This window comes from Rattus rattus, chromosome 16 (assembly GCF_011064425.1).
Source record: "Rattus rattus isolate New Zealand chromosome 16, Rrattus_CSIRO_v1, whole genome shotgun sequence".
Lineage (NCBI taxonomy): Eukaryota > Metazoa > Chordata > Mammalia > Rodentia > Muridae > Rattus > Rattus rattus.
Window position 1 is genome coordinate 33,161,479 of NC_046169.1, and position 19,461 is coordinate 33,180,939.

General features: G+C 53.2%; 1 protein-coding gene across 2 annotated transcripts in view; it reads right to left on the reverse strand.

The window, feature by feature from the left end:
* The window catches only part of Rasal1 (RAS protein activator like 1), a 32,420-nt gene extending 15,551 nt beyond the window's left edge, over positions 1–16,869 (reverse strand). Inside the window, exons 1-10 of one of the 2 annotated variants that reach the window (XM_032886535.1) lie at positions 16,534–16,869; positions 13,206–13,262; positions 11,177–11,290; positions 10,963–11,024; positions 5,545–5,674; positions 2,275–2,356; positions 2,057–2,188; positions 1,348–1,433; positions 628–745; positions 342–495 (exon numbers count right to left, since the gene is read on the reverse strand). In XM_032886535.1, the coding sequence (XP_032742426.1) occupies positions 342–495; positions 628–745; positions 1,348–1,433; positions 2,057–2,188; positions 2,275–2,356; positions 5,545–5,674; positions 10,963–11,024; positions 11,177–11,290; positions 13,206–13,262; positions 16,534–16,598 (1,000 nt within the window). In that variant the 5' untranslated portion in view covers positions 16,599–16,869. Of the gene's footprint in view, positions 1–341; positions 496–627; positions 746–1,347; positions 1,434–2,056; positions 2,189–2,274; positions 2,357–5,544; positions 5,675–10,962; positions 11,025–11,176; positions 11,291–13,205; positions 13,263–16,533 lie in introns of those variants that run through there. The other variant, XM_032886536.1, reaches the window with a different exon arrangement.
* Between the last annotated feature and the right edge of the window lie 2,592 nt (positions 16,870–19,461).

The following is a 19,461-nucleotide window of genomic DNA, read 5'->3' on the forward strand; positions in this document are numbered from 1 at the left end:
CTGGGAGGATAGGGAAGGTGTGTTTGCTGGGGTGGAGGGGGCTGAACCCAGTTCACCCCGCTCGCCCATGGTAGGGGTTTGATTCTTGAGGCCGAAAGAATCAGGAAGAACCCGAAGTGCCAACTGTGTTCACAGTTCAGAAGCCCAGAGTGGTTTGGCAAGCTGCCTGGGGTCACACAGCACCTGAAGCTGGATCTGCACTCTCAGCCCTCCAGGGATCGCAGCACAGACTCCCCAACACATAAGAGTCACCAAGGGACCCTACTCCCCCCACCTTCCTGAGATCCTCTACAGACCCATTCTTGGGGAGTGGCATCTGGGACTCTGGGGGAGAAACTCACTGGTTCGTGCCACCTCACGCCTTGTGAGGTAATCTAGAAAGGGCCCAGCCAGGCCCCGGCCCAGGAAAAGCTTCACCAGTTTGGTGGCAAGGTCCTGACGACAGTCCCCAGAGGCCAACTCCTCTAGCAATGCCAGGGGGCTGGTGGTGTCCTCCTGAGCGGAAACAGGAGAGCAGACAGATAACCTGGGGCCCCAAAGCACAGCAGTCCCTGGTTCCCCAGGGAGGGGAGAGAGCTATGCCCTGGATCCAGCAGCCCAGATCGAGGCACCTGTTGCCACACCCACCTCGGCTGGCCCTTGCACGGACTCCAGAAGCAGTTCCATGAGAGGCTGGTAGTACTGGGAAGGCAGGACCCGGTCCTCAGTGAGGCGCACCTTCAGCCGCAGGGCACCCAGGCTCCCCCTAGAGGGAGCAGACGGTAAGGAAGAGGATGTGAGTGCAGGCTAGCCTAGAGTGGAGCAGACCACAGGGAAGGGGATGTGAGTGCAGGCTAACCCATAGTGATAGAGACATGAGCACAGGGAGGGGCAAGAGACACAAGGTGAAGAACGAGGAGAGCAGTGGGAACCAAAATGAACAGGAAGAACAGTGGGGTGGGTAGTCGTGTATGGGAATGGAGTGGATGGATGTAACCAGGGAGAGAATGAAGGGGCAGAGGCTGTGTGGTCAGTGTGCACAGACATGGGTGGCCCAGGTACACAAGGTGGTAGCAGAGGACTTGCCTAGCACAGCCAAGGCCCTAGGTTCAATCCCTGACACTGCATAATAAAGCAAGGGGTAAAGCAAGGGCAGCCTGAGGAAACCCAGCATTCTGTCACACATTGGGTGGGCCAGCCTGTCTGCAGTGAACAGATGGAGTGCTGTATGGACCTGCAGAAACACCCTGAGGGCATGTGACTAGGGGCCCACTGGTGAAGTGCCAGAAGGACAGGGCAGGCTGGGGCCAGCACCCATAATAACCTGCTCACAGATGGAGGAGCCCCTCCCTAGGCACCCACATTTACCCAGAATCCTCAGCTCTAGGAAAAGGCAGGAGACGGAACCAGCCATTGGGTGGCTTCTGTTGGAGGGTCTGTGGGGTGAACTCCACCTGCAGGAGACACACAGTCCTCAGCTGAAGACCTGTCATGCCTAACACAGGGTTCACCCAGCCCTGGAAAGAGAGCTTGGACTGCCATTCAGGGGTGGCATGTGGCCAGCCAGGGTCCACTTCATCCTCTCTCTCAAGGGTAGTTAGAACCTCCGGGAAACACTTAACTTATAATTAAGAAAAGCTAAGTCTTGGTGAGATGACTGGTTCTGGGACACACAGTGACCCAGTGGCAAGCTCCATAGGACTGTCACAGACACAGCCTCAGACAAGCCTAATGCCATCTTCCCAGAGCAGAGCTAAGAGCCTCGGGGTCTTGACAAGGCCCCTTCCTTGCTTCAGACCTCACTGTTCTAGTGCTCAGAGGAGGCTAATGACTGTCAACTGCACAGGGTGGTAGCAGGGTTACATCAATGCAGATGGCTTTAGGCTAGCTCTGTAGCCTTCGGCAGGTCACTGCATCCTTTGGCTGACCCATGGACAGTGAGACTTCACGGCGTAAGCTGGCCATGGTGCGCGAGGCAGCTGAACACCCACCCACTCGCAGCCCCCATCTTGCCTGCCTGCTCGTTAGAGACACCAGGGAGCCACAGAGCGCGTTCGTTAGTGGGAAGGATGCTCACCATGCCCAGGAAGTCATTTTTGCCCACCATGTCCCAATCCCAGAGTTCCACTCGCAGAGGGGATGTGGTCCCCGGAGCCTCTCGTAGTTCCAGCACCTCATCCCAATGTGGGAATCGGGTCTTCTTGATGGTCTAAGGGCCGGAAGAGTTGTGAGTGGGAGGGGCGACTGGCTCCACCCACTGAGGGGTGTCCCACTCCTGCCGGGTTTACTGCTCACCGAAGTTTCCAAAGTATGGCTGCCCCAGAACACACGGGCAAATGGGTCCGATGTGCCAGAGATGTCCCGAGGGGCCAGGTCCCTGGGGATAGATGAAGAAAAGGGATGTGTGACCACAGGCCCTCGAGGACCCAGACCCAAGGTGGGCCCAGGAAAGAGAGTGCAAACTAGATCATTTTAATGGCAATGTGCTATCTCCAGGGCAACATGCCTGTCCATCACACAGGCTCAGACCTGGTTGGTCCTCACTGGACCCATGCAGCTTCCAGACACAGAACCTATATAGAAACATGAGATTTCCTGATTTTGGATGGGGAAACTGAGGTAAAGATCAGACTCTGTATCACAAAGCCCAGCAAGGGAAAGTACAATGGGAAAGAATGCCTCAGTTTCCCCAGAGGCCCTACACCGGGAGTTACAGGCATAAATTCTAAGCCTAGCTATGCACTCCCTGGCTGGGTGACATTAGAGAAAGTCTCCTCTGCCTGAAGGAGGTGGCCCATGCCTTTAATCCCAGCATTCAGGAGGCAGAGACAGACAGATCTCTGGGTTTCAGGCCAGCCTGGTCTATAGAGTGAGTTCCAGGACAGCCAGGGCTACGCAGAGAAACCCTGGCTTAAAAAGAGAGAGAGGGAGAAAGAAAGAAAAAAGTCACCTCCACTCCTGGGCTTAGTTCCAAAAAAATAAGGACAGTAACAGACCAAGTTCATGGAGCCACAAGTCCAATGAGATGACACAGGCAAGTTATTTAGCAGAGCACTCTGATCAGATCACGTATTCATTCAACAAACACCCATGCCCACACCTTGCTTAGGAACAAAGGGAATGCATGAGACACAGACATCCTGCCTGCGGTTGCCATGACAACCCAAAGCCTCACCTGTGATAGCTTCCCCATCCCCCACCCCCACTTTTCGAGGTCCCCAAATCTAGGAACACCACTACCACCACCACCACCACCACCAGGGGCTGTTTCTTCCTCCAGCTTTCTTCCCGGCCATGGAATGCCTTTGGTTTCCTAGGAACCGACACAGTTGCTAAGCGACAGCAATCGGTCCCTCTGCTGCTTACAAAGGATCCTGTACAGCCTAGTGTCTGGGGAGGGGTCATGTGCAGAAGAGCTGAGCTCAGACCCCTGAGCACAATCCGCTACCTGGTTCCCATCCTCTGTGTATCATTATTCCCTGTCCGCACTTCTCAACACACCCAGATGGGGCCAAGACAGGGTGGCAAGAGGAGCTCAGAGAAGGCAAGGAGGGGTCTTACGGTCACACAGCAAGCTAGAAATATGGATTGTCCTTAATGTGTGTGAGCAAAACCTAAGAGTGAAGGTTCAGGGAGGGAAGTGGGTCGAGGGCAGAAAGACAGGTTGTCAAGAGGATGAAGACACGAGAGAGAACAGAAAGATGGGATTCGAGGGCCAAGGAGGGAGCAGAGAGGGACGCAGGATGGAAGATGGATGCGGCTGGGCAGGTTTTACTGGCCCTGGGTCTGGTGTCTTTTTTAAGCTTTCTTCCCATCACCCTTCCTCTCAGCCCACATGACTCCAGTGTGGTCAACCTCCCAGGTTAGCCAATAAGAACTCCTTTCATTTCAGCACTCAGGAGGCAGAGGCAGGCAGATCTCTGTGAGTTTGAGGCCAGCCTGGTCTACATAGTGGGTTCCAGGACAGCCAGGGCTACACAGTGAGACCCTGTCTGGAAAAACAAATAAGAATTAACCCTGAGGTTGTCTGTAAAAGTGAATATCTTGGCCAGTTGGTAGAACATCAGCCTTGGGCCACGAGATCTATCTTGTCCCCACTCACAGAGACACTGCCTGACATCACCCTCTGGGTTCCTGGACCCATCATGCCTGAAGCCACAGTGTGTGTGTGTGTATGTGTGTGTGTGTGTGTATGTATGGTATGTGTGTGCATGTGTATGTGTCTGTATGTATGGTGTGTGTGTCTCTGTATGAATGGTGTGTCTGTCTGTCTGTGTCTCTGTATGTATGGTGTGTGTGTGTGTGTATGTATGTGTGTGGTATGTATGTATTTGTGTATGTGTGTATGTATGGTGTGTGTGTGTGTGTGTGTGTGTGTGGTGTGTGTGTGTGTGTATGGTGTGTGTGTCTCTGTATGAATGGTGTGTCTGTCTGTCTGTGTCTCTGTATGTATGGTGTGTGTGTGTGTGTGTATGGTGTGTGTGTGTATGTATGTGGTATTTGTGTGTATGTGTGTGTGTGTGTGTGTATGTGTGTGTGTGTGTGTGTATGTGTGTGTGTGTGTGTGTATGGTGTGTGTGTCTCTGTATGAATGGTGTGTCTGTCTGTCTGTGTCTCTGTATGTATGGTGTGTGTGTGTGTATGTATGGTATGTGTGTGTGTATGTATGGTATTTGTGTGTATGTGTGTATGTATGGTGTGTGTGTGTGTGTGTGTATGGTGTGTGTGTATGTGTGTGTGTGTATCTGCTAACTGCCTGCCTGTCTGCCTGCCTACCTGTCTGTGCATGCATGCACACGTGTGGAGGTCAGAGGAGAACTTTCTAGAGTTGGCTTTCTCCTTCCACTGTGCATTACTGGGATCAAACTCAGGTCATCAGGCTTGAGTGACAAGTGATTTACCCGCTGAACCATCTCTCCAGCCCTAATGTGTTAAAATGCAACTATTCCCCGCCCCACCCTCATCTGTCTACCCATCTCCAGAATCCAGCTGATTGTTTGGTCCATGACCACCTGGGTTAAGAGTTTGCTTTTGCCAGGCTGTGGTGGCACAGGCTTTTAATCTCGGCACTTGGGAAGCAGAGGCAGGAGGATCTCTGTAAGTTCAAGGCCAGCCTGTTTTATAATGTGAGTCTCAGGGCAACCTAGGCTACATAGAGAAACCCTGCCTCAAAATAACAAAGATGTTGCTTTCTCCCCTGAAAGCTGACACCTCTGAGTCTGTTGTTTAAGAACACGGTGGGCAAGGGCAGGAGGGGATCGTAGCTATGAATCAAGAAGGACAAGAGGGTCCCCACAGCCATCAGTACTCCTGCACATTTTTGGTTTGGGGTTTTTGTTTGTTGGATTAGAGTTTCTTATAGCCCAGGCTAGCCTAAAACTCCCTGCCTCCACCTCCTGAAAACTGGGATTAGAGATGAGTACTACCAGGTACAGTTTATGTGGTGCTGGGGATAGACCTCAGGGCCTTGTGCATACTAGGGGAACACTCTACCCACCAAGCCACACCCCAGCCTCCCTGCTTATTTTCAGAGCACCCCACACACCCCCCCCCGGGCAAGCACACCTGGCCTGTCTCACGTGGCAGCGGAGGCATCTCCCCCGAGCATCCTCCAGCAGCTTCACAGCCAGGCAGACCTCACCCTGCACTTCCTCATCTGGATCCACTCGACTCAGGTTGATCCAGCTGTCAATCCCTGGAGGACATACACGGTGGTTTCTCCCTCACAATTCCATCCCAGACCCCCATAATAACAGGAGGGGCCTAGGGAGCCCTCCCTTCTCTCTTGAATACCATCAATAAAGTTCAATGCACCCACCTCCAAAAAAAAAAAAAAAAAAAAAAAAGAAGCACCTAGCACTCACTAGGGGGTTGTGTCAGCTCAGAACTGTCACTACTGTCACTGATTATGACAGTGCATGATGTGGGCAGTGGCTTCTCATACATGACTTCTTCAGATGCGACCGCATGTCAGAGGAGGAAACTGAGGCACGGAGAATAGGCCTCTGCCCTTGACCCCACAGTTAGAAAACAACAGAGATCAATTCTGAATATGGGTAGGGCAGGTCTGGGGCTGATTCTGAGCCTCAGCTCATCTTGGAACATGAATCACACACACACACACACACACACACACACACACACACACACACAGAAACACACACACACAGAAACACACACAGAAACACACACACAGAAACACACACACAGAAACACACACACAGAGAAACACACACACAGAAACACACACACAGAAACATACTCATGCACACAAAACACACTCTGACACACACTTACACACAGAGAGACACACACAAAGACACCGAAATACACACTCATGCACACTCACACACAGAGAGACACACATAGACATATACATACACAAACACAGACACAAACACACAGAGACACACTCACATACACATACAGGCACATGCACAGATACAGACATACATAGACACACAGACACACACACATACTCACACACAAAGGGATACACACTCACACAGAGACACACACTTATGCACACTCACACACATACACATACACATGCACAGACACAGACACACAGACACACTCACACAGACATGCACACACTTATTCTTACACACAAAGAGACACATACACACAGACACACAGAGACACACACACTTATGCACACTCACACACAGACACATACACATACACACACAGACACACAGACACACAGACACACACACACACACACATATCTCATCATACTTTGAAATAGTTACTGACTTCTGACTCCAACTGTAGCTAGGGGAAGCCAGCTTCCAAACCAATCCCTCTTTGGCAAACATTTTTCCTTCCCCATTTGTTTCTCTTTGGTTTTGTTTTCATACGGGGTCTTGTATGTAGCTCAGACTAGCCCAGAACTCCTTCTCCTCCCACTTCTGAGTGCAGGGGCCACAGCCGCAGCCAACATGCCTTGCTCGATGCTTTAATTTCTACTGCCCTTTTAGCTCTTTCAACATCTGTCTTCTTAAGGTACCTGCAGCTGTGCCCAGCGTGATCAATTGACAGTCTCTAATATCACCTGGAAGAGAGGCCTCCAGGCACACTTGGGAGGGATTAGCTAGATCGAGGTTAGCCCCTGAGGACACCCGTGGGCTCTTGGTTACATAACTGCAGTGGGGAGACCCATGACAACACGGGTGGGTTCCATTCCCTAGGCTGGAATCCTGGGCCCTCCAAGATGAAGGAATCCAGCAGAGCCCCAGCTGTCAATTCAAATCCTCTCTGCTTTCTGACTGTGGGCGGGATGTGACCAGCTCCCTCTGCTCCTGCACAACCTTCCCCGCCACAATAAACGGCTCTCTTGAACTGTGAGTAGGATAAATTCACTCTCCCAGAAGCAGATTCTGTCAGAGTCATGGGGGAAGAAACTAAGGCCGTGACACTCTGAGGTCAGAGACACATGGACACACTAAAGCAACGGTTCTCACCCTGGGCGTCAACGATTCTTTCATGGGGGATGCCTATCAGACATCCTGCATTTCAGATATTTACACTATGACTCCTAACAGTAGCAAAAGTACAGTTATGAAGTAGCAACGAAAATCATTTTATGGCTGGGGGTCAGCGCGTGATGAGCTGTATGTATTAAAGGGTCGTGGCGCGAGGAAGGTTGGGAATTGTGGCTCTAAGGACTTGCTGGGTTCTGATCCCTTTACAGCTGCTGCAGACCCTCACAGCGACTGTTCCCTTGTGCTGGGTGGTCTCTGTGAATTTTTGATCTCTCTGCAAACCTCAACAAGTGTGTCCCCCGGGGATGGGAGGGTTCCTGTGTCACTATCTTCTCCCTTGACCCTGGCTCCTTCTCTCTTGATCCTAGCTAGCTTCTTTCTCAGATGCTTTCATCAGGGAAAATCATTCATCAGGGAAAACCATGCTCCCTGGCCGGCTTGCTGCTCAACCCTTCCTGTTCAGCACCTGACTGAGTAAATATGAGGTAGAAATAAGGGGTTTTCTTTCTCAGGATCATCCTGTCTCGGGGAAGGGGGTTATTTCTGAGGATCGTGCACCCCCCTTCCATGTTGATGGACACGGAAAAGCCTCCTCCTCTCCCTACCACCCCCAAGTCCAGGAATCTGTTTTCTGTCACTTGGTCAGCACAGACACCTCACTGATCCTTTGTGTCTAGGCTAGTCCTGATGTAACCGGATCCCTGCAACCCCGCTTCTGACACTAGACCTCCAATCTCTTCACTGTCTTGATCAAAAGAAAAAAACCAATAGTGGAGGCCAAGCGTGGTGACCTACATCTTCAATCCCAGGAGGCAGACGCAGGCTTAGGAGTTCAAAGCCAGCCTGGTCTGTGAAGTGAACCCCAGCCAGGGTTGGTTATACAGTGAGCCCCTGTCTCAGACAAAGGAACAAGCAAGCAACCACCAGTGGCCCGCACAGCCACAATGAGAGCACCTAGAATCCAATGTTCTGAAACTGGAGTTGCAGACGCTCTGAGCTGAGTCACATGCAGGGGATTGGAACTGAACTCTGACCTTTGAAACTGAACTCTGACCTTTGGAACTGAACTCTGACCTCTAGAACAGTGGCGCTCACTTTCTCTTTTTGATTTTTTGAGACGGGGTTTCTCTATGTAACCTTAGCTGTCCTGAAACTTGGTCCATAGACTAGGCTGGTTTCAAACTCAGAACTCGGAGATCTGCCTTCCCAGTGCTGGAATTAAAGGCATATGCCACCACCACCTGGCTGTGACGCTCACTCTTAATTGCCAAGCCACCTCTCCAGCCCCTGTGGCTCTGGTATAACAATGAGCAAACGTGCAGATGGGGCAGCTTAGTGACAGAGCCATTGGTTTGTTCCCAGTACTAAAAATGATGATGGTGATGGTGATGATGATGGAGGTGGTGGTGATGATGATGATGATACATAAATGAGGTCTCACTATGTGGCTACCTTCCCAAATGCTATGATGACAAGCATGCGCCCCAAACCCAGCTTGGGAAGCCATTCTTATCAGCATATACCCTCCTTGCTGGTGTTCCTGCCAGTACAGTGTATATTTGGTATCCCTCTGCCCCACAAAGATGAGAACGATGTCCCCCTGCCCAGCACCTACAGGTACCCTTTCCTGAGGCATCCTTGTTTCCTTTGATTCTTGAAAACTCATGGGGTCTGAGATGTATTAAAAAGAATACATACAATGCCAGGTGCTGGTGGCTCATGCCTTTAACCCCAGCTCCTGGGAGGCAGGGGTAGGCAGATCTCTGAGTTCAAGGCCAGCCTGGTCTATAGAGTGAGTTCCGGAACAGCCAGCGCTACACAGAGAAACCTAGTATCGAACCAAAAGAAAAAGCAACAACAACAACAAGAACAACAACAGAATAAGCCCGAGAATGTATGTTTGATACAATGAATAAACTTCAATAACTTCCAGGGATTTGTCTGACTGACTGGACCTGAATGTGTGACATTGTTAGTAAGTATCGGGCTGCTCACTGCAACTGCTTAAGCTGGGATCACGCCAAACACCCCATATGCTTCATGAGGGAGCCAGGCATGATGGGACATTGCAGCAGAATTCAGTGATTTCAGAACTCAGAAGTCCTCCAAGCACGGTTATGTAAAGACCTAAAAAGTATACGGTAGCTGCTAGGCACAGAGGTGAACGCCTATCATCCGGATGTGGAGAGGCTGAGACTGGACTGCATGCATTACTGTCAGACTTGGGTAGCCTGTCTCAAAAGTACATGGTGATGGGGCTGGAGAGACAGCTCGCACCAGCTGCTCCACCAGAAGCTCTGGGTTCTGTTCCCAACACCCATATTCACAGCCATCTGTAACTTCAGTTCCAGGGGATCTATCGCCCTCTTCTGGCTTCTGCAGGCACTGCATGCATGGTGCTCATAGACAAGCCCGCAAAACAGCCATAAAATAAAAATAAACCAAATTTTAAAAATACACGATGAGGTAAGAAAGGCAGCTAGGGAAACCAAGTGTAACGGGGTACCTCGTGGGCTGAGAAAAATCCATGCTCACATGCACTCACACAGGCACACACACACACACACACACACACATTCATATACACACATACACACAACATATGGAGAATGTAACAGTATATCATGTGGGCTGAGAAAACCTATGCCCACATACACTCACACACACACACACACAGACAGACAGACACACACACACATACACACACACACACACACACTCATGCACACACACCTAAACACAGAGTGTAACAAGATACCAAGTGGGCTGAGAGAAACCTACACCCACACACACTCACACGGGCACGCACACACATTCACACATACAGAGTATAACATGGTGAGCTCAAACCCTGGACACAAACAACCTTGTTCCCAAGTCCTGGCTGTCACGAAACCTTTGTGACCGTGAGCGAGTCCCTGAACCCTTTAGACCATTGTCATGGGTAAGACAGGAGCAAATAAAGGTCCCTACCTCAGAAGAGGGGTCAGCACGCATGCATTAGGGTGGGGTGCTACTATTGTTATTTCTTATGTATGTTCAAAAAAAGCACTCCAGGACTGGGGTACGGCTTAGAGAAAGAACACTTGCTAGGCTCTGGATTCATCTTCAATGTGTAAATATAGTGTCTGGAAAAACATGAGGGGCTGGCCTCAGCCAGTCATGATGCTCGGCACTGAAATACCAGCATAGGGGAAACTGAGGCAGGGGATCACAACTCGAAGGCTATCTAGGGCTAGATAGAAAAGACCAAAACAAGACCAAACTGAAGTTCCTGGCTACACAGGATGGGGAGCAGAGTCCCAGATAGGAAGGGGTGTCGTGCTTCTGCTGTGTGAATCCCGTCTATGAAGATGAATTGGATGCTCAACAAATGAACTGAATCACATATTAAAGACATAAGGTCTCCCACCATCCTGCCCCTAAGCCCTTTGTCCTTGCAAGACTCCTATGGGTCAGACCATTCTCCCTCTTCTGAGGGTCACGCCCTGCTCACCTCGAGGGTCCGCTGTGATCGCCTCTTTGCTCAAGGAGATCTTCCCAATGATGTCGTCGTGTCTGTGGGAAGGCGGTAGGAGAAGGTGAGGCTAGGACCAGCACCAACCATCCCCTGGAGCCGTGGGGACAGATTGAGGGGCTAGAGGTAGCATATTTCCTCTTGCAGTCCAGGCATGGGACCCCCATGCACACCCCACCCATCCACCACACACCCGACAGTATCCTCATCCAGCACGTAGAAGGCCAGGTGGTGGAAGTCCAGTGGAAGGTGAACAGTGTACTCCTCCCCCCAAAAGGGGCTCAGGCTCCTCCAGATGGTTGCTGTCCTGCAAGAGGGGTGCTAGGCTAGGGCCTCAAATGGTGGGCAACCTGGAGATTCCCCACAAAAGCAGCTATGGACACAAGGAGGACAGACACGGTCACACACACACACACTAGCGTGTGCACATGCCCCCATCCCAGGAATAGAGCAAATGCACTCAGACTTGTAAGCCTAGACAGAGAAGCACACCCAGACTCACTGCACACATGCACACGCGTGCACACACACACACGCATGCACACACACACACACACATGCATACACACACGCATGCATACATCCCCAACTAAAGAGGTTCTCAAGTCAACCAAAATACACAGAGAGAGACCCAACTACACACAACTAGAGAAACACACCCAGATACGCCTAGGAAGTCAGAGACACAGGAAGTCACACTCACACATACACAGGCATACGCACATGCATCCTCAGAAGGATCTAGAAATTGTTTATACAGTATCCCAGATAGACACGAGTCTGAAACAAGTCACCAATACCTAGTGGCCCACTCATTCATGCCCCTTCCCTACGCGACACCCAGACTGTAGACATTGTCTGTGATTGGGGTGAGCTCAGCGATGCCTGGCTGGGGGTGGGGCTGGGGCTGGGGCTGGGGCTGGGAATAGGAGACGGCTTCTCACTCAGTTCGGTCAGGCAAAAAGAGAACTGGGCCGGAAAGACAAGCATCCCAGATGGCTGGAACAGCATGTGTGAAGGCCCTGGGGCAGGCATGTGTGAGCAAAGCCAGGTCACGGTGGAACCGACAATGGTCACAGAGAGCACGCAGGGCTTCATAGTACCCAGAAAGTCAGGGGATGCTAGGATTAAGCCAAAGCCAGTCAGGTACATATACATATGCCCAACGACTAGGTCTAGCACTGATATGTCTCCCATCATGGCTGCTCCTGGGAATAGAGACTCTACTTTGCCCAGTGACACCCCAGCCAAACCCAAGTGTACAAAGCTTGTTTTCTTCTGTTTCTTCCTTGCAGCCCAGGGAAGGGAGAATGTCTGCCTGAAGGCATAAAGAAAGCCAGTTTGAGGCTTGAAGGTTAGTATCTTATACTAGGGCAACACAGAGGGAGCCAAGGGAGGGGTCAGCCTTCCCTGGGGGATCCCCACCCCCAACTCCCAGCCCATCTGGACCAGAACTAGTGCCAGGAGCATCCTGAATCCTGCCGTCTCCATAGAAACCAAGGCTTCAGCCACCCGCCCACCCACCCCCTCAGGTCTGCGGGGGCTGAGAGCTGTCCCTCACCTGCGGGGGCAGAAGCCCAGCTCGGCTGATGTGCCATCCAGACTGAGCGCCCACAGACATCCACACACCCTCCCTTGCATTCACACCTGCTTCTGTGTGCCCACCGACCGAGGCACACGCACACCTTCCCCGCTCTGGTACCCACAGGAGTCCTGTGGGCCTGCACACCCACATGAGTGCTCACACATGGGCCGAAGCATTCACACCAGCTCTGTGCCACCTGAGATGGGCAGGCTGGTACGCACGGGTGCACACACACACGCACACACACACACACACACACATATTTCCACTTGAACATTGGTGCGAATACAACACACCCAGGCACCGGGCACCCGCAGCACCCGGAGACCGGGAGCCAGTCAACCATGAGATGCCCTCCCCCCCCAAACCCCCACCCAGAGGCCTCTGGGGAGGCACAGCCTGGTGGTGGCTGAGTCAGCCCCAGGGAGCCACAGTGATATCATTGGTCCCCAGACAGAGGATACTGGCCAGTTAGCATCTGCCCCAGTGGGCAATACCCAAGAGGCCAGGACACAAGCAGTTCCCTTGAAGCCTGAATGACACACCCCCTCAGGAGGGGCTGCATTCTCTGCTCCCTGGCAAGCACTGGCCAGGGTCCTGGGTCCCTTCCTCTCCCCACCCGGTGCTGACTACATACCTGGCCACCACCTCATCATCCACTTTCACAAGACAGTAGGGGTCACTGCTCCCAGACCTGTTGGGGGAAGGAGCAGATCAAGAAGGCTGTTGGGAGGGCAACCAAAGTGGGAGCCCAATCCCTACCTTAGGCCTGGTGAAGCTGAGGCCCAGAGAGGGGATGGGGATCACCCTGGGTCACACAGCAAGTCCTACAAAGAGCCAAGACCTTGGGGAAAACAGCAGGTTATGTCATCACAGCCCAGGCCACTCGGCCACCACGCGCAGTTCCTATAAGCCTGATCCTTCTGGTTCTGGGACTGCTTTGTCACTATGGGACTCCAAACCACCCCCTGAGAGAGCTGGAGGGGTTAAGAGAGGTCTGGAGGAGAGATCCTAAGTTACCTTGAGCTCCTTGCCACAGACAAGACCCTAAGGTCAACTTCTGAGCTAAACGCTGTGTTCCTCAGCCTGTCCCTACACACACACAACCTCCATCAGCAAGAAGGCCCTGCAGGCACACACCAGGGTCCGGGACCTCAAAATCGAACCCACAGAGATGACTGTAGGGCTGGAGTCTGTCTCCGGGGCAGAGTGCTCGCCTGGCATGTCCAAAGCCTGGATCCCATCCCCGGTAGGAAAAACAAAACAAAACCAAATCCCAAAAGACATGTGCTGCTTTCCCGGCAAAGCCAGCTCCACCCACCTGCCCTTTATACTCGTTGCTGGTAAACCCCGCTGCCTACCTGGGTCTCCAGTACCTCCCTCTCAAAGCCATCTCCTTGGATAGGCTGGCTCTCGGCACCACTGTCGAAATGGACCCTCCAAGCTATTTGGGATGAGCAGTACCCCCACTCTCAGCTCCCAGGAGGCTTACCTGAATCCAGGAGTTCAAGACCAGCTTGGGCAACTTAGTGAGAGCTAGTGAGAGCGATCCTCAAACAAATAAAGAGATACTGCCCCCACCACCACCGCCATTCCCAGAACCTAAATCCTCGTGTGGTTTGCTGGTGGTCTCTACCTTCCTACAATCCCTGAACTGTGACCTCCTTGGGGCACCAGCTGTCACTTCTCCATGAGTGTGGGGGATGGCCCTGCAGGGAAGGTTTGGGGTGAATGGTTGTAGAGAGCAGGCACTGAGGCGGATGGTAAAGACAGGACTTCAGCCAAGGTCTTTTCACCATGTCCCCTCTGCTCCTCCAGCCACCTTCTCTCTGCCACCCACACACCCAACTGCAGGGAACGGAGGCGTTGGCTGCAACTTGGGCCTTGGTTAGCTGGCTGAGTCCTTCCCTGCCCCTCAGTCTCCCTGCCCCCCAAAGCTTCTCTACCTCATTCTTCAGACTCCCCAGAGCAGACATGGCCCAGACCGATTGAGATCAGCTGGCTCTGAGGCTTGGAGATGCAGCAACCTAGCTTACCCCAGGTCCCTCGAGGGAGCAAGGTTCAACACATCTGCCCCAGGGCCGTGACGCACATGGCCTTATCAGACTCCTATCAGTAGGGACCAGGGTGGCAGGCAGAGCTGGCCTCTCCCAGGCCCTGGCCTCTCCCAAACTCTTGGCCTCTCCCAGGCTCCTGGCCTCTCCCATGACCCCTACTTGAGTTAAGCATGGAAAACGTAAGCCTCAACCATCACTTGCCCACCTGGTGCTGTTCAGACATTAAAGCCACTGATGTTCATATCCCAGCCGTGTGAGCTTATGAGCATAACTGCCTATCTGGTCCTCAGTTTCTCCTTGTGGAAAACAGAAGCCATACAAAGTGCTAAATGTGATATCTGTCCCCGGTAAGCCCTCATTAATGACCCACAGAGTTGGCCACCCACTTAACCTCGATGGCCAGGCTGAGTCTAGGCACTCCGCCTTAGGAATTAGAAGACAGCAGGACTAACGCCTCACTCGAAGACAAGGGAATTGCAGCTTGCTCTGAGAAGATCCCTTTTAAGGAAAGGAGCGGACTATGAGAGAAACTGAGGCTGGGTGCCCAGAAGGCCACAGTGACACCTCTTCAGCCTTGCTCTGGGCCACAGTTCACCCTAGTGCTTACTTGGACAGAAAACCGGAGAGGGGCGAGCCCAGATGCAAGAAGAACCCAAGCCCCTTCCAGAGGAAGCAGGGAGCCCTTGAGCCTGTGGTGGCAGTGTCTGGTGGCCCAGCTGGAGTTCAGCGAGACAAGAGCCCTGTTTCGAGGCAGGGCCCCTTCCACCAGGTACCTACTGCCAAATCTCCACTCCTGCCCCACAGTTCTGTAATCTCTAATGCTCGTCTTGAAGAGGGTAGCTCAAAGCTTTTACTTCAGGTGTGTATTTATTTGTGCTGGCTAATCAGGAAGATGGGGGCACTGAAACTACTCTAAACTGCTCCCCTCTTGGTATAGCTGCAGTGTTGGGGGGTCAAGAAGGTTCCCCAAGTCAAAGACAGATGCAGAATCTGCAGCTCGAGTAATTGAGAGTTCACCCAAGCAGAGAGGGTCTCCAGGTCCAGGTCTCCTGCTCACCTTCCCACAGCTGACCCCCTAGCCAGTGTCCTCCACCCTCCACAGCTGGACACAGGATCAAACAGTAGCTTCTTCCAGCTCGACACAACCCGAACGGGACACCAAAGGCCAGCAATTGGCAGGTTCAAGGTCACTCAACACACTTCCTCCCAAGGATCCTGATACCTGTCTAAGGTGCTGACTCCTCCAGAGCCCCTTCTGGCTTTGGACCAAGCACGAGAGGGAACCTGCTCCCTCCGCCCGCCCCCAGCCCATTCTGCTGAGTCAGCACTTGCTGGCTCCTCCCTCGAAGAACCAGAGCCAAGGACAGGGGCAGAGGAGCCCAGCGCCCCCAGCCCCATCACACGTGGCACATGAGAGTGTCTCTTAGAGAGAGCAGTTGGGGATCTGAGACAGTCCACCCTAGGTTTGCAGGCACAAAACTGAGGTTCCGGGTTAGAGGACCACCTGGTGAAGCTCTGCACCCTAAGGCATGAAAAATCTTGGGGTCCATCTGGACCACAGTCCTCGGGGACTCTACCCCTAGTTTCTGGATAGCCCCCTCTGTCGCTCGAAGGAGCCCCACCTCCAACACCTGCTGGAGCTAAGGAAGAGATCCGATCGCTCAATCCCCTCCTGGCTCTAAGAGGACCCAGTCCAGAGATCCCCTTAACCCGTCCTGGAAGACCGACTTGGGGACATCCTAGAACAAAGACACCCTCCTTCCCGGGGGTGGGGGGAGCAGGGTGCGGCACCTGCTAAGCCTGGGAGCCCCCTCCCACAGGACAGGGAAGGCGGATCCCCAACAGCCGGTCCTAGACAGGGCTCCCCACAACCCTTCTACGCACCCCAGTGGGCACCCGGAGACTCACACGTCCTTGGCGGGCAGCGCCCGTCCCTCTACCACGCGGATACTCAGCGAGCCGCTCTTGGCCATGGCGCACAGTCCCAAACTTTCCAGGTAAGGAGTCTGCCGAGGTTCCGAGGCTGGACCAGGAGGTGACCCTACATGTCATCAGCGGCGGGCCAAGCACGCTGTCCACGGGTTACCACAGGTACGGGTCTGGGGTGCGAGTGGGCTGGATGCAGGGCTAGGAGGGAGAAGTGCTGGGTCCCGGAAGGGGACATGCGTCCAGAGCTACAGGTAGCTGTGCGCTGCGATCTGGGCAGGCTGAGCCTGGCGTCTGCAGCCCGGGAGGTCCCTCCCGATCCCGCCCCCCGCAGCTGCCCCGCCCGCTCTGAGCCCCTACGCGAGCGCCCCCTGCTGGCACCCCACACCACTGCACTCAGCCGGGGACACCCATGCGCCATGGGTCAGGGGGTGGGTGTGGGGGAGGCGCGAGCAGTCAGGCAGGGCGGCAGGCTGTTACTGAGCTGGTATTGGGCCCTCCAAAAACCTGGGTGTCTCCTGCCTGTCCTCAACCCAGCACCTCCGCACCTCTCCCACCCCGCCACCTGCCACCCCAACACCAGCCTCGGGGTCCCGGAACAGTACTCTCGCTGGGCGGCAGGCGGCGCACGCTCCCTGGGGGTCTGATGCGAGTGGAGGGAGGGAGCTCGAACATCCCCTTGCATCGTCTCTTCGGCTCCAATTAAACCCGGAGTGTGCCAGCGGAGGCTCCCACGTCACCGGCTGCCACTGCGGGGGAGGAAGCCGCGGCCGCAGGGGGAGGGGAGGCGCGGAGATAACACCGCCGGGGCTACACGATAAGAACCATCTGCAATCCTCGAACACTTAACCGTGTGCCAGGCACCGCTTGAGCCTTTCATGGGGATTATCTCAGTTTCGAGCCCTCGGCAACTCTATGTCATGCAAGCCCTCCACCTATGGATTTAAAAACCAAACAACAAACAAAACGAATAAACCAACCAAACACAGACACGCGCGCAACAAAAACTGGGGTTCTGAGAGGTGGGGGTCACTTGCCAGAAGGCTCCTCCCTGGGTTTGAGTTTTGACTCTGCCATTTGGTAGATTTAGTAATGCCTGGTCTTCGATGAGTCAGTCACTTAACCTCTCTGTGCCTCTGTTTAGTTTTCTCAACTGTTCAGTGAGCGCGACACGTGTCTCATTCACAGGGTTTAGAGAGAATTAAACGAGATACTCCCACACGGGTCTCAGAACAGTGGCAGACACCTAACCAACCACAGAGGATTCGATATTTTTGTTGTTCTTCTTCCTCTTCAAGGTGTGTCTTAAATGTCACATCTCCTGGCAAGACTTTCAGGACGCCCTTCCACCCCACGCAGAGCTCTTCTTCCCTTTTGCTCCCTTCCCAAGATGCTTTGTGCGTTTGCGAGTTTCAAATGGGATCATGTGAACAGAAGGCTTGTCCCAGGGTAGACGCTGGCACCTTCCTCCTCGGTGTCCGTGGTTTAACTAACCGCAGTACTCAGAGAGGCTGGCAAGGACGACTTAGGGCCGGGCACCCATAGGAGTGCAGAATGAGGTCACCTGCCACTGCCCAGACTGGCAAGACTGGGAGCACCTGCTAGGCCCCTGGAGCAACTACCTCATCCTGGGAGCACCTGCCGGGCCTCTGGAGCACCTGCCTCGCCCTGGGAGCACCTACCGGGCCCCTAGAGCAGGAGCCACCTAGTGGTCTAAATCCCCGCCCCATCCCCCACCCTCGCCCCTCTTCCAAGCCAGCACCCAGTCCAGATGGAAGTGAGCTGGTGCCCTGGAATTCTATCCCAGTGGGTTTCTGGGAAGACCGCAAAAGGCCAACCCAGGGGTGACCCAGGGTTGAGCCCCAAAATGCAGCAGCCTCTCCCACCCACCCCGCCTACCACACACACACACCTGGGAAGACACCTCTGCCTGGATATTCTGCCCCTAGGGTTATAGAGATCCCAGACAGGTCATCGAGATCCTCGGGGACCATAATAGAGTCCTCAGCTTCCATGACATACTGGCCAAACGGTCCTATAGCCATTGTTACTCCATATTAAACAGGAAGTCCCACTTCTAATTTTCCCAACTCTAGATCCACAGTGGGATCTGTCAGGCCCAGCTAGGCCACCGGGGAACCAGCTCTGTCACCTCCCTCCCACTTGACACCAGGTCATCTGGCACAGGGGTCACAGTCTCTAAATTTTCTACATGACCCTCCCTGACTACTTCCTGTTGTTCTAAGAAACTTTTGGTGAAAATAGGTAGGATGCCTCCTCCTCCTCCTCCTCCTCAAACAACCCCTATCCAGGGCCCAAAAGGGAAAAGACAGCCAGAGAGGGTATGACTTGCTGGGAGCCACCAGCCAAGACTGAAAGAAGAGGCCCTGGCGGCCATCAGTTTCACACGAGACCCAATCATGTCCCCTTAACATGGTTAGTATGAGGCCAGATGTTCCCGTTGTTCTAAGTACACAGTAGTTGCTCATGAAACACCCTCTCCATCTTCTTAAAGCAAAAGGCAACAGTCCTTGCTAGATCTCTGCATTGTCTAGCGTCTATGGCTGAAGACAGCAGACGGCAGACAGCAGACATCATGTAGACATTTAGGTGAAGCTGAGGTGTGATGGTGCACACCTATAATGGGAGGACAGAGGCTGAGCCGGAAGGATTGTGAAGTTTGGGCTATCCTGGGCTACAGAGGCAGACCCCTTTCTAAAAAAAAAATAACAAAAATTTAGGGTCTGGGGCTGCTGCCCGATGGTAACGTGCTTGCCTCACTTGTGCATAGCCCTGTGTTCCATTTCTAGTACTATGCTGACACACAACTATAAAACCAGCACTTGGAAGGAAGACAGAGGCAGGAGGATTAGAAGCTCAAGCTCACCTCGGCTATTTGGTAAGTTCAAG